This window comes from Leptodactylus fuscus, chromosome 3 (genome assembly GCF_031893055.1).
Source record: "Leptodactylus fuscus isolate aLepFus1 chromosome 3, aLepFus1.hap2, whole genome shotgun sequence".
Taxonomy (NCBI): Eukaryota; Metazoa; Chordata; class Amphibia; order Anura; family Leptodactylidae; genus Leptodactylus; species Leptodactylus fuscus.
The window spans coordinates 111,950,623-111,964,749 of record NC_134267.1 but is presented as its reverse complement, the minus strand read 5'-3'; the positions used below and the strand labels follow the sequence as shown (position 1 = coordinate 111,964,749).

General features: G+C 43.7%; 1 protein-coding gene across 1 annotated transcript in view; it reads left to right on the top strand.

Moving 5' to 3' along the window:
* GRIK2 (glutamate ionotropic receptor kainate type subunit 2) overlaps nucleotides 1-14,127 on the top strand; it is a 627,159-nt gene that overhangs the window by 366,810 nt on the left and 246,222 nt on the right. Inside the window, exon 8 of the mRNA XM_075268133.1 lies at nucleotides 12,602-12,745. Coding sequence (XP_075124234.1) covers nucleotides 12,602-12,745 — 144 coding nt within the window. The remainder of the gene's footprint in view (nucleotides 1-12,601; nucleotides 12,746-14,127) is intronic.

The following is a 14,127-nucleotide window of genomic DNA, read 5'->3' as shown; positions in this document are numbered from 1 at the left end:
ATGCCATGCACACGGTCAAGCAGTCCAGTGCCAGAGGCAGCAAAGCAACCCCAAAACATCAGGGAACCTCTGCCATGTTTGACTGTAGGGACCGTGTTCTTTTCTTTGAAGGCCTCTTTTTTTCCCCTGTAAACTCTATGTTGATGCCTTTTCCCAAAAAGCTCTACTTTTGTCTCATCTGACCAGAGAACATTCTTCTAAAACATTTTTGGCTTTCTCAGGTAAGTTTAGGCAAATTCCAGCCTGGCTTTTTTATGTCTCTGGCAGGGGTGAACCTGCCCCTTTCGCTGCCCGAGGCGAACTCCGCGGAGCGCGGAGGGGGCGGGGCGAAGCAAAGGGGACAGGGCTTAGCGGCGTTCGTAGGCAGAGAGCAGGCAGGGAGAGGACCTGCTCTCTGCCTGAGCGTGAGGGAAGGCTGCTGGAGCAGCGCTGCTTCTGCGGCCTCCCCAATCCACCGCTCGGTGCTAAGCCAGTCCAGGACAGCTTGTCCTGGACTGGCTTAGGTAATCGAAAATGACACCCTCCCTGGGGCCCTGACATAGCGCCGCCTGAAGCGGTCGCTTCAGGTCGCCTCATGGGAGGTGCGGCACTGGTCTCTGGGTAAGAAGTGGGGTCTTCCTGGGTATCCTACTATACAGTCCCTTTTCATTCATTTCATTTTTTGGATGTTAGTTGAGGTTCTTTATCCACCATCCGCACAATCTTGCATTGAAATCTCTTGTCAATTTTTCTTTTCCGTCCACATTTAGGGAGGTTAGCCACAGTGCCATGGGCTTTAAACTTCTTGATGACACTGCACACAGTAGACACAGGAACATTCGGGTCTTTGGAGATGGACTTGAAGCCTTGAGATTGCTCATGCTTCCTCACAATTTTGCTTCTCAAGTGCTAAGACAGTTCTTTGGTCTTCTTTCTTTTTTCCATGCTCAATGTGGTACACACAAGGACACAGGACAAAGGTTGAGTCAACTTTAATCCATTTCAACTGGCTGCAAGTGTGATTTAGTTATTGCCACCACCTGTTAGGTGCCTCAGATAGGTAACAGGTGCTGTTAATTACACAAATTAGAGAAGCATCACATGATTTTTCAAACAGTTCCAATACTTTTGTCCACCCCATTTTTTATGTTTGCTGTGGAATTATATCCAATTTGGCTTTTTGACAATTGTTTTTTTTTTTTTTTTTTGTGGTTTTCCATTGAAGACAAATAAATGAATATAATAATACCAAAGAATTTGTGATTGCAATCATTTTCTGGAAGAAAATGAGTATTATCTGACAGAATTGCAGGGGTGCCAATACTTTTGGCCAACACTGTATGTACTTGGGATATAATAAAATGTACAGTATTCACAAAAATTCCTAATCTGTACAAAATGTGTTTTTAAAAACATCAATTAATGACACATAAGGTGAAATATGAATTACAGCTATAACAAAATGTAACCTTACACTGCTGGACCGTGATATCTTGTCACAGAAGACAACAAGAGCCATTGAAGTCTATCAAAACAATGGAGTGCATACTGCGCCACAGAGTAGATTTTGTGACGCACTTTTTGTAATGTTTACCTTTGCTATACCTGTTTATTTAGCAAAGTATGAAGACATATCTCAATCTTTACAAACATTGCTAAGGCTAAGAATGCATACAGAAACAAGGACAGATAAATTCTCCATGCTTTTTAATGTCATTTTCCATATAAATTAAAAGCTTGATAATCAGCACAGTAACTTGCCATGTGTCAATCACTGAGTTCTTTGAAGAGCAAGTAGGCATTATAAATACACATTTTGTGCACTTTATTGCTGACAGTTCACTCGAATTTATGTCCTATAACTTTTAATGATAGTTCTGTATATTTCAGGAATTCCTAAGACACATTTTAAGAAAAGGAACTGTCAACTGAAATAATGATAGGCTCCTCAAAATGACATACCTTGTGCTTCGTCTCAAAGCTTCTGAATGACAAGACATTGCTACTGACAATCATAGTGCATGCTTTGTTGTACTGTTCAATATGGGTTTCCCTTCCTATAGTATTTGAACAATGGATAGATGGATGGATGGATGGATGGAAGAAAGGAAGGAAGGAAGGAAGGATGGAAGGATTGATGGAAGGAAGGATGGATGGATAAATGGATTATTTAAAACATCATGGATACACAAATACTAGAAAGAGCAGAAGAAACATGCTATTTAATATTTATAATTTTACCTAAAACAGTGATTTGATGTTACAGCCACATTTTTCACAGCCAGCATAGACATCTATTAATTTCAATGTGCTCCTTCAGACTTCTTTGTTTTCATAGACATTTTGGCCATGAAAAAATAGAAAACATTTTTTTTTCACATTGTAACTGCAAAAAGGAAAAGTGGCACTCATGACTGGTCCTTATTAGAGATGAGTGAACGGCGATCGATCAAATTGATATTCGATCAAATATCAGGTCGTTCGAGATATTTGATTACAATCGAATACCACGAGGCAAACGCACTAAAAATTCATATCCCCTCCCATCTTCCCTCGCACTTTTTTTGTACCAATAACTGCGCAGGGGAGGTGGGATAGGAACTACAACAACGGAGGCATCGAAAAAAAATTGGAAAAAGTACTTGGCTGGCTAAATCAGGTGACCTCCAATTTATACGAATAGTGGATTTAAGATCCGGGTCATATGAGACTGTGAACTATGCGACTGTCAGACAGGGATAGATGTACAGGCAGGGTTAGCTTGGGATTACCTTTATTTAGGTGGGAATGTTACTCAAACAGCTCTTTGGGGCTCTATTTCGTTGGGATCCCTGTCAGCTTGCGATATGCGGGAGCTGACTTTTTCCCATAGGAATGCATTGACCAATCAACGCTGGTTCTGCCGGAGGAGGCAAATCAAATCAAATCAAAAAAGCTTTATTGGCACGTCCGAATAGATATTTGGCATTGCCAAAACTAGTAAAGTGTGTGTGGGGGGGTGTTGGACTCGGGTGGGTGAGTGGTGGGTATGGTGGGGGTGAGTGGTGGGTATGGTGGGGGTGGGTGGTTTGGGGTATAACAGTCCGTGGAGTCTCATCTTCCTCTTCGTTGGTGACCGTTATATGGGGAGGGGAGGTGGGGTGGGGCGGTTGGTTTGGGGTATAACAGTCCGTGGAGTCTCATCTTCCTCTTCGTTGGTGACTGCTATATGGGGAGGTGGGGGTGGGGTGGGACGGGTGTATTGGGATAAATATAATAGTCCGTGGAGTCTCATCTTCCTCTTATTTGGTGACAGCTGGACACGTATTGGGCAGCGATCTCCACAGTGGCCTCTTCTTCTCCCAGTAGGATGTAGAGTTTCCTCTTCTCGTCTGCAGATATGAAGTCTGGGATGTGGGCAGAGAGTCTTTGGTAGTAGACAGCCCTCACAGGGAGGCAGAGTCTAGGATTGGTCCATAGCAGTCTCCATTGTGGTCCAATCTCTGATGTAGCAGTGTTGAGTGCACAGCTCTTCTACACCTGAGATGTAGCTGAGCTGGCCATGCACTGAGCTCTGCTACACCCAAGATGTAAACAATACACGCCCACAAGGATGGAAAAAAAAACAAACCATAATGAACAGCTACTAAACTGTACACATCAAAATCAGGGAAGGCGGGCCCAAAGATGGAGAGGGATGCAGAAGAGAGGGAGGAAAAAGGGGAAGAAAAAGAGAGAGAGGAAAAGAAGGAAGAGAAAGAGAGGAAATGAGAAAACCTGTCAGGGCACCCTGCTAACCCCCACCCTAAGACGTGCTCCCAAAATATATATATATATATATATACACACACATATACTGTACATACATGTATACACACACACACATATATATACATATACATACATACTGTTATGGTTCTGTGTGCAAATACAAAAATAATAATAAACGCAACAGAACCGCTAAGCCGCAGAGCACTGCGGCGAGGTCCACAGACCCAGATGGGCGGCCGTGTGCCAGTACCTGGCAGTGTGTCTGAACAGGGAGTAAAGTAAATGCACCAGTTCACTTCACTGGATGAATGCGTAAGGGCTGCAGCAGTGTGAATAGGCTGCGGCAAGGTTGTACCAGTTGACTGCACTGGGCAACCGTGTTAAACAATGGAGATTTACTCCAGTTATCCTCACTGGGTTTGCCGCTACAGAGATAAACAGGCTGCAAACAAGTGTACACCAGTTCACTGCACTGGGTAAATAGTTATGTGCAGCTTCAGGTGGACCAGCTGCAACAAGACTGCCAGGGGTTAACGTCACCCCTAACAGGAACACAAATGGCTCTGCACAGCTTGGAGCTATAACACACACAGAACAGGGACAGATAGCCTAGCTAAAGAGACCAAGCCTGCTGCCAGTCCACCGGCTGGTACAGAGTCCACTGCACCGAGCCGTAGTGTGGAGCTGTCAGTACATTCATGACTTATAGGTCTTGCTAACAGCACTAGATGGAACCTGCCTAGCTACTGGAAGCAGCCTGGAGCTCCTGTCATACCCTCCTGTCTTACGTGTTTCTTAGATAAAGTGTGAGCACCGGCCGGGCGTCGGCTCACACCTTTTAAAGGCTAATCCCCGCCCAACAGGGGCGGTGGCATACATCACCGAACATGCCCAGTAAGGCCAAACTGGGACTTAGCCTCAGAGCGGACCCAGAATGCCTGAGCATGCTCAGTGGGGAGAAAACGGCACTTAGCCTCTGAGCGGCTCCAAAATGCCTGAGCATGCTCAGATGGCCGAAAACTGGACTTAGACTCCAGACATCCTATTACACAATGCCGAGGGCGAGGTTCGGATTGGCCCGCAGGTGGCGCTGTGCGCCGTGATGGAACCCTGCGAGACCCGATCCTAACACATACATACATACACACATGTAAGAGAATCCCCACCCTAGGGCCACAGGACCAGTGGGTAACGAAGGAGGTAGAGCACAATATATGCAGCATAGAGGAAGCAGGATGACACCAAGTCAAGAGCTTATAACCCACCTTCCGAAGTTCACTGGCGACCTGACACAAAAGAGCAAAGTCTAGAATCCTAGAATACCAGGAGTCAGGGAAAGACAAATACAGATCCACCCACCATTTGACAATGAAGGGAGGTCCGTAGCCCGGAGGGGAGGATACCCAGAGCCAATGAGAGTGAAAGAGGGAGCGACTGATCGGTAGCAACTATGTAATGCAACAGGGCAACTATATGGGGAGAAAGCAGAGGATGCTCTCACGCAGAAAAGTGTCTGGAAGCAACAGGAGAGAGGAAAAAGGGATCCATGACGGAGGAGCCAAACCCTGGGAGGAGGAAAGAAATAAAAAGAGGAGAAGAAGAGAGAAAAGAAGAAAAGAGAGAGAGAGAAAAAAAGAAAAAAGGAGAAGTAGTTGGAGAAAGGTAGGCCCACACAGAAGAATAATTAGTATACACGAGTGTAAACAATAGAACAAATAGACAAATGAAGCCCAGCTAGTCCCGGCATGGACAACACCAAACAGTGGGAAAACCGACTAATGCAGGTCTCAGAGGCACACCACAATATTTGCTCAGAGAGCTGTCAAACCTACCTAGTAGGGGGGCACAGTAGATCAGAAACGGAGAACTGTCCAGTCCTCAAGCAGGTGAAACAGAGTGCAATAAAGCCTAAGGGGAAGACAAATAAAAGGATATTCCACGTCATGGAGGTGTCGATAGAGAGTCCACCGCCTGGCGCGACCAGCGAGCCAGGGAAGAAAAGGAAGAATGAGCCGCAGGCAGAGCAAGCGGAAGCAGATTCTCGAGCCAGTCCGGGAGGAGCATATCAGGCAAGTCCAGAAATTGTGCCAGAGAGGCTGCCTGGTCCAGTGAGTGGAGGGTGAACACCGCCCCATTACAACGAATCTGGAGATGGAAAGGGTGACCCCACCTGTACGTGGTGCCCGAGTCCAAGATCAGCTGGAAAACAGGCTTCAGGAGGCGCCGCATGGCCAGGGTGCGGTGAGAGACATCAGGGAGAAGAGACACCGATCTATCCAGGAAAGGGACTGGACCCTGATGCCAAGCAGCATGGAGGATGTCCTCCTTCTCCTTGAAGAAATGCACTTTGCATAGGATGTTGCGGGACTCTGCAGAGGAAGAATTCTTGGGGCCAGGCACCCGGTGTAGTCTGTCGATATTGATCTCCGTGTCCAACGGTCTGGAAAGAACTGTGTTAAAGATGGAGGTAGCGATAGAATGAAGCTCGGCAGGAGGGACAGTATCCGGAATACCACGCAATTTGATGTTGTTATGGCGGCCCCTATTCTACTGGTCGTCGACCTGAAGCAGAAGATGTTGATTGAGCGAGCGTTGGGTGGACAAGGATTTGTTCAACAGCCACCAATCATGATCAATAGAAGCGGTAAATTGCTGTTGGGCTGAGGCTTGTACTTGCAGAGACTGGAGTTCAGATTTAAAGCCTGCCAGAATCTTCTCCTACCTCTCCTCAACTCTGCGGACCATGGCCTCCAAGTCCATCTTAGTAGGCATAGTATGAAGGAGCTGCTAGATATCAGACAACTAAGGACATTTGGAGCGATGAGGCAGTGAAGAGCCATTACGCTGAGAAGAATCGGAGGAAAGTTGGGTGCGCATTGCTGCCGAGGTGGCGGTAAAGTCCATAGACTGGCTGATAGGTGCAACAGCCATAGGGGCAGAGTCCTTTTGAAGAAAAGATTGAGGGCCTCCAAGGAGAGGCAGTGGGTCCGGGACCCCAAGGGCTGGGACCGGACCCATCGTGGAAGAAAGAGCAGAGTCCAGTTGGAGAGGTTGAATTGAGGCACAGCTCCCAGGAGAGGGCAGGGGCCCTGAAGAACAGGCTGTGGAGGGGCTGCAGCAGGAGGGAACATAAATGATTGCAGAGAGGAAGAGGTCACAGCCTCAGCAAAGGTCAACCCAGAACTCAACACGCTATAAACAGGGCAGGGCTGGGTGGCTGCAGAGTCTGGCTGATATCAGTGGAGTGAAGGAGGGGGGCAACTGAGAGGGGGCCGCCTCCATCTTGGGAGCTGGAAGGAGGCCGGAACGGTACCTGGCCATGGAGAGGCACTGGATCCAGGGATGTGGGGAGCATCAGGGATGGCTCTGGGGGCCTGGATGGAGATGGAGCTGAGAGGTGCCAGGTCGGGGAGACCATCTGTGGCGCAGGCAGGACCTCTGTAATCACCGGAGCGGTGCGTGCCAGCGCCATCTTGCAGCTGCAGGCCGGAGAGGGAGAAGACTACGCAGAGAGAAGGAATCAGGTCAGCTGGGGCTCCACACGGGAGGAGGAAGCTGCTCGGCGCCCCAGGCGACGGACCATCACTGGAGAGGAGGCTAACGAGCGGTGAAACCGAGGTTAAGAGGTAAGATGCTGCCGGGGTCCAGGAGCTCTCCTAGAAAGCGTCTTCATGTGGCCATGTCTTAAGCCATGCCACCTAAATAATTTCTTATATCTATCACCTCCTTGTTTTAAAGGGATTCTATCAAACACATTTTTTTCTCAGTAACACATCGGAATAGCTTTAAGAAAGGCTATTCTTCTCCTACCTTTCAATGTCTTCTCCATGCCGCAGTTCGCTTGAAATCCCAGTTTTTGTCGGTATTCAAATGAGTTCTTTTACAGCACTGGGGGTGTCCCCAATGCTGCGAGAGAACTCTCCAGTGACGCCTCCATCTTCTTCAGGAACGTCCTCTTCACGCTTCTTCCGGCGCAGGATGTCAAACTTGTAGGCCTTGGGCAGAGTCAACAGCGCATGTCCACAGGCTTACTGTGTAAGCAGCCATTTTTCTTGTGGCTGTGGGCATGTGCAGTCTTTCTTAAGGCTATTACGATGTGTTAATAAGAAAGAAATATGTTTGAATAATAGGATCCCTTTAAGGGATTAAGCTTTTCTAAACAAAAAAATTTTTTTTTACATTATTATTGCTATTATGAGTCTCACATATATAATGTATTAACATATGTTCATGGATATGGATTTACAGAGCTCTCTTAGACCAATGGAAATTAACACATGGTCTTCCCTATATAAAATCATCCACAGGGATAAACTATTGCATACACTATGAACTGTAATTTACAGTTTGAAAACTAACACCCTAAGTGACAAAATTATAGAGGTTGTCCCATCTCAATGATCCTATCTATACTGGTAGCTTATGTAAATTGAAGCCTTTTCCTATATATATTGCTTTAGAAATTCTGCTTTGTTTGCCTGTTATGTGAATTTATTCCTCCCATTGTTTACACAGCATTGCTATAACCACAAACCTACAGGACAAGTGACGTCATTCACTCACTGTTCTTGCCAGCAGGACATTCATTCAGCTAATTGCAGTTTTCTGATAAAGTCTGTTATCTCTCTATGTAAACACACAGATAACATGGAGTCCATTCTGTACAAGAATCTGCAGATTATCTGACCTGCAGAAGTGTTGTTTGTCCCATTCAGCCAGAGGGAGGAGGGGGAGAGAAATACAGAAAGTGAGAAGCAGATGCTGACGGCAGCCTGGCTGAGAGGCTCAGATGGGAGACCACTTTAATTCTGTAGATTGACAAAACAGAAGTTACACCTTCCACAATTAAACTTATCTTTTGGGGCATTTTTATTGAGCCAAATGTTATGTCTTTCTTTTGTTAATTGTGTATTCAGCAAGATATCTTTCAGTGATTTACCGCATCTAAATGATATACATGACTGCCGTTTCACTACCTCACTCAATGCACAGTCTCTTTCAATCATGTACCAGTTCCCTCTGACAGCACTCTATTTTTCTGCTATCACATTATATGTAAACAAAAAGATTAAATGTTTATCCATATCACTTCTTTGTTTAACCACCCTAATGTTTTCTCTTCTTTTTTGGTTACCCTATCCTAGGCTTTATCTATCTCTTTTATAGATAACCCCTATTCACGAGACGTGCTCATCTTCTAAGCTCAGCACTAGAAGACCTCCTCATCATTATTAATAACTTTTAAGCCTCAAAAATTGACTGTAAGGGATAGAAATTTTGATGGGACTTGGCTGACTACTTTGATAATTTCTGTAGGGCGACATCCTTAAATCTTCCCCTTTAATTTCCACCAAAAAGTTCCGGACTGATTTTACTTGTAAAAAAAATATTCATGTCATTTATGTCATTTAGTTACATGACAAATCCTTCAAACATGTCACATGTCCCTTCCAATATAATGAACATGTCATTGATGTAACTTAAATATGTCTTGATATTACCAACATATGGATTACTGTCATTTAAAACATATCTTTTCTCCAAATATAGCTTAGTATATGTACAGGAGACTGGCATGCCCATATCCGTTTTGATCTTTTGTACATACCAGATATCTTGGAACAAAAAGCATTATTGTTCAACAGCAAAGAGAATGTCTCATACACAAAATCGGTGAAGTCAGTACCTTTTTCTGTTTTACCCAAAACATGGCGGAATGCTTGTATCTCCCATTCATGTGGGTGGAGTGTACAGATTGTCTACATCAACTGATGCTAAGAGATGGTCTTTCTTCCACTCAGAGTTGCACAGAGCATTAAGGAACTTGTTAATATCCTTCAAATAAGAAGGGCAAAATTATCAGAGGATTTGTATATGCCTGGCTTGGAGATGTTCCATATTCACTGAGGAAGGTGGATACACCAAAACATCCATTTTTTTTAATATCTGGTTCATGTCTATACTTTGTACTGGATTTCTGTGGGGCCATATGTTAATAAAATAACTTGAAGTTTTGCATTATAAGAATGGAGTGCTGTGATAATTTTAGTCTACTGAAATCTACTGCAACACGTCTTTCATAGGCACCTGGATTATTATGGGGTAAAGCATGTTCTTAGATAACACATCTTCCTCAATACTCTTCTAATGAGGGTCTGAAGTACACCTTGAATCTTTTTGATGGGGTCTACCTTTATTTGATCATATGTAACTATATCACTAAGTTGTTTATTTGCCTCCCTTATATAATACTCCTTTTCCATCAATATTATAGTGCTATGAGCTATGAATAAACCTTGAAGGTATGAGGACCAGTTGTGAGTGCTGCTTTTCTGTTTTCTATTCACAATGTGACCATTTGGACTGTCTATGGAGGTATAGAAGTAGAGTACCTCGATGCTTATAAGCAGCGACTGTCCCCATGTTCCAGCCAAAAAGACATGCTAAATAGCGCCGATCATTTTTCAGTTTTCTCATGTTTGGAATTTTTCACTGATGCGGATTCATCACTGCTGCATCACATCAATGCAAATCTATGTGTCAATGAAAAGAAAGGATGGCATCTGTGTGTCATCCATTTTCACAGACCCAGAGGCAAAAGAAGTATAAGATCAAAATGTGAACATATGACTACAGTCTAATTAATATAATTGTAGATGGAATCCTAATGAAATACACTTGTTACAAATATAATTAATCATAGATAAAATATGATGATGATGATGATGATGATGATGATTATTATTATGATTATTATTATTATTATTGTTGTTGTTATTTTGCCATATGAGTGGTTATTTCCAGTCCAGGAATGTACAAAATTTTACGGTTTCTGTATTGAGACAGCTGATTACTCATTCATGATGTCTGACATGCATATGTAGCCTTCTGTTCCTGTCCCCTTCGCTGGACATATCCATGCTAATTATCCTATTTGTGTTTATGTGTGACCACCTAGTCATAGAGCATCAATTGCAGCCTTTCTTTTGTTAGTGTGTCATGACCTTATGTTGAATTGGTTTCAAGACAATTTATATTCCTTAAAAAGGTTGTCCAAACATTTTTTTAATGTCAAGACAGCCAGGGAAGGTGAAAAAAAAAAAATCATACTCACCTGTAATCACAAAGGGTACCCCTTACTTGATGGCTAAAACCTAACTTTTATTAAATAATTTGCTAAAATTCACTCTAAATATTCCCACTACACAGCACTGTTAGACTGGCCAGGAATTAGCTGGGCTGCATGAATATTGGGTTTTTTGTCTAGTTCTGCATATAAACAGGCCACTTGTGTTACTGACCCACAAGAGACACTATGGGTGTTGCCCCCATTGCAGTTAACCCTTAGCAACTAACCCTTTGTTGGCCATACAGTGCTGTTTGTCTGGTTTTACATGGTGTGGTATTAGGAAGGGGTCACATTGAAAGGGGTTTCTTGACAGTTAAAATAATCCAGTGAAACCACCAACTGGATTCTAAACCCTTGAACTGACAGGAACCAACCCCCTCCTAAGTTATTTTCACTTATAGGGACCAGGTGGAATATAGGGTCCTGGGTGTGTATGTGTTTGTGTAGTGGGAATATTTAGAGTGAATTTTAGCAAATTATTTAATAAAAGTTAGGTTTTAGTCATCAAGTAAGGGGTACCCTTTGTGATAACAGTTGTATTTTGGTACCACCAACCCAGTGCATGTTCCCATACTCACCTGTAACCCTGATGCTCTGATGTCCTACAAGCGCCTTTTGATCCTTCTGCTCTGGTGTCTTCTCAAAGTGAAACTGTTCACTGGCTGTGATGTCACAGATCCCTTCCGCTGGAACCGTTGATTGGCCACATGACTGCTGAGGACAATCAGTGACCTCAGCAGGCCTTGGGAAGAGACCTGTGATGTCACAGGTAGTGGTATCTCAGGTCTTTTGCTGAGGCCGCTGATTGACATCAGTGATCATGTGTGGCTGGGACTTCTGCTACACGTCAACACGGGACCCAGAAAACTGGACTGTGCAGCAAAATTTTTTACTTTTTTTTTTTTTTTGCTGACCCCTTCCTATTTAATCATTAAACGGGTTGTCCTTTTTTGCCTTTAAGGACACCGGAGATTAGATGAGTGTAGACACACCATTGTACTGCTAAGAAACTGTGTAATTGTCCAAAACGCTTAGACTAGATAGAAAACCACTTAAATTAATTCTCACCTTATTATAATTTATCGAATACTTAAAAATTTAATTGATTTAAATCCCTCCATAGTAATATAATGTGAAAAAAAGATTGAAGCCATGTGATTTGAAAACAGTGAAACATGTTCACATTTCCAGTTGCAATGTTAAAAAAAAATAGAATTTACAAATCCGACTTTTTTACAAGTATGTCATGGGATACTTTCTATGTCTTTATTTATGCGACTCCCCAAATAAGAGGAAGCTACATTGCTTACATAATGCAGCCAAAGAGGTTCCAATATTTGTGCTTACCGGAGGCATCTACAGTAGCCATAAATATCAATGATGGTGCCTCCAATACTGACAGGTAGAGGTAATTCATATATACTAAGTGTAATGTTCTTAAGTACCAGTGGAACACTCTTCAACAATGCAGAAAAGGTCGTTTTATAACTTCATACACATTACTACTCCGACAGTCAGAGATTATTAATTATACTGAAGAGAGAGGTAAAAGCAATACTTGAAATGAATCTCAGACTAATATCTATGCTGTACCTTAAAATGCTGTACAGTAAGTATACCTGAAGGCTTCTTAACAATTTTCTTTCACTTGTGTAATAATAATGGGCACTTGAAAATGTGAAATTTTGAGCATTTACAAATAATTCACTGTAATTTTTTTTCTTCTAAATTCTTTTATTTTAGACTGATGCAGCCTTGATGTATGACGCGGTGCATGTGGTCTCAGTAGCTGTACAACAATTCCCACAGATGACAGTTAGTTCATTACAATGTAATCGGCATAAACCTTGGAGATTTGGTTCTCGTTTTATCAGCCTCATAAAAGAGGTAAGTTTTCATTTTATTTTTTTATTACATATATAAAGTTGAACATGTCGTACCTTAAAGAGGAACTTTCATGTCCACAGGCACATGCGGTATTATATACTCAGTGGCGTAATTACCACCATAGCAGCAGAAGCAGCTGCCACAGGGCCCGGGACATCAGGGGCCCGGTGACAGCTGCTACTGCTGCTATCATTATTCTCGGAGGTCTTTTCGGACCTCCGAGTATAATGATCGGGGCCCCCTGTTGGTGGAATACTTTCCACCAACAGGGGGCCCCGAAGCTGCAGCAACGGCTGAGACACAGGAGCTGCAGGTCTGGCTCCTCTCAGCGCTTCAGGACGCTCTCCCTCCCCCTCTCTCCCCCCTCCCTTTCTCTGCCTGTCCTCTGCCCACCAATGAGAGGGCTGAGGAGAGCCCAGGAGGCGGGGCTTATCCCTGCTGAGCTCCTGCCGTCCTGCAAGAGAAGAAGAAGAAGAAGAAGAAGAAGAAGCTCCAGGAAAATGAAACTAAAGATACACAGGTACATACTGGGGTTACTATACTTATTAATATCAGGTACACAGGATATACTGGGATTACTATACTTATTAATATCAGGTACACAGGTACATACTGGGGTTACTATACTTACTAATATCAGGCATTTGGGGTGATTACTTTTGTTTTAGTAACTCCATGTGCCTCATATTAATAGCAGTTAACCCTATCATGTCCCTCACATTAACCCCTGTGTGCCTCACCATAAGAGTTACTGATATGTGAGACATATGGGGGTAATAGTAATGAAGATACTTTATTATTACCTCCATGTCTCTCACAAATCAGTAACTCTTATGTGAGGTACACAAGGGTTAATGTGAGGACATGATGGGGTTAACTTCTATTAATATGAGACACATGAAGTTACTAAATTGTATTGTCCTGGTATAGCGGTCAGCGGGTGACGTGACAGTATTTAGTCCTGTAGGGGCCACTATGGGACATAATACTGTGTGCAGGGGCCACTATTGGGTATAATATGGTGTGCAGGGGCCTCTAAGGGACATAATACTGTGTGCAGGGGCCACTATTGGTCATAATAGAGCGCGCAGGAATGCGTAGGAGGGACTCGGTCGAGATCTTCAGTGTTGGGGGGGCCCCATGTCAAAAGTTCGCCACGGGGCTCCGCCATTCCTAGTTACGTCAATGTATATACTGCTAGAAAGCCGACAGTGTGCTGAATTCAGTTGACTATTAGCTTTCCCGTTATGTCCCCCTTGGGCTATCGGTGCTGTTACCGTAGCCCGTCAGTAGGGTGTTTCTGACAGTATAGCTAGCAACGCCCCTCCTGACAGAAGAGTCCATAGTGTTGTACTCTGAGGTGGGGCATTCCTTACCCCCCA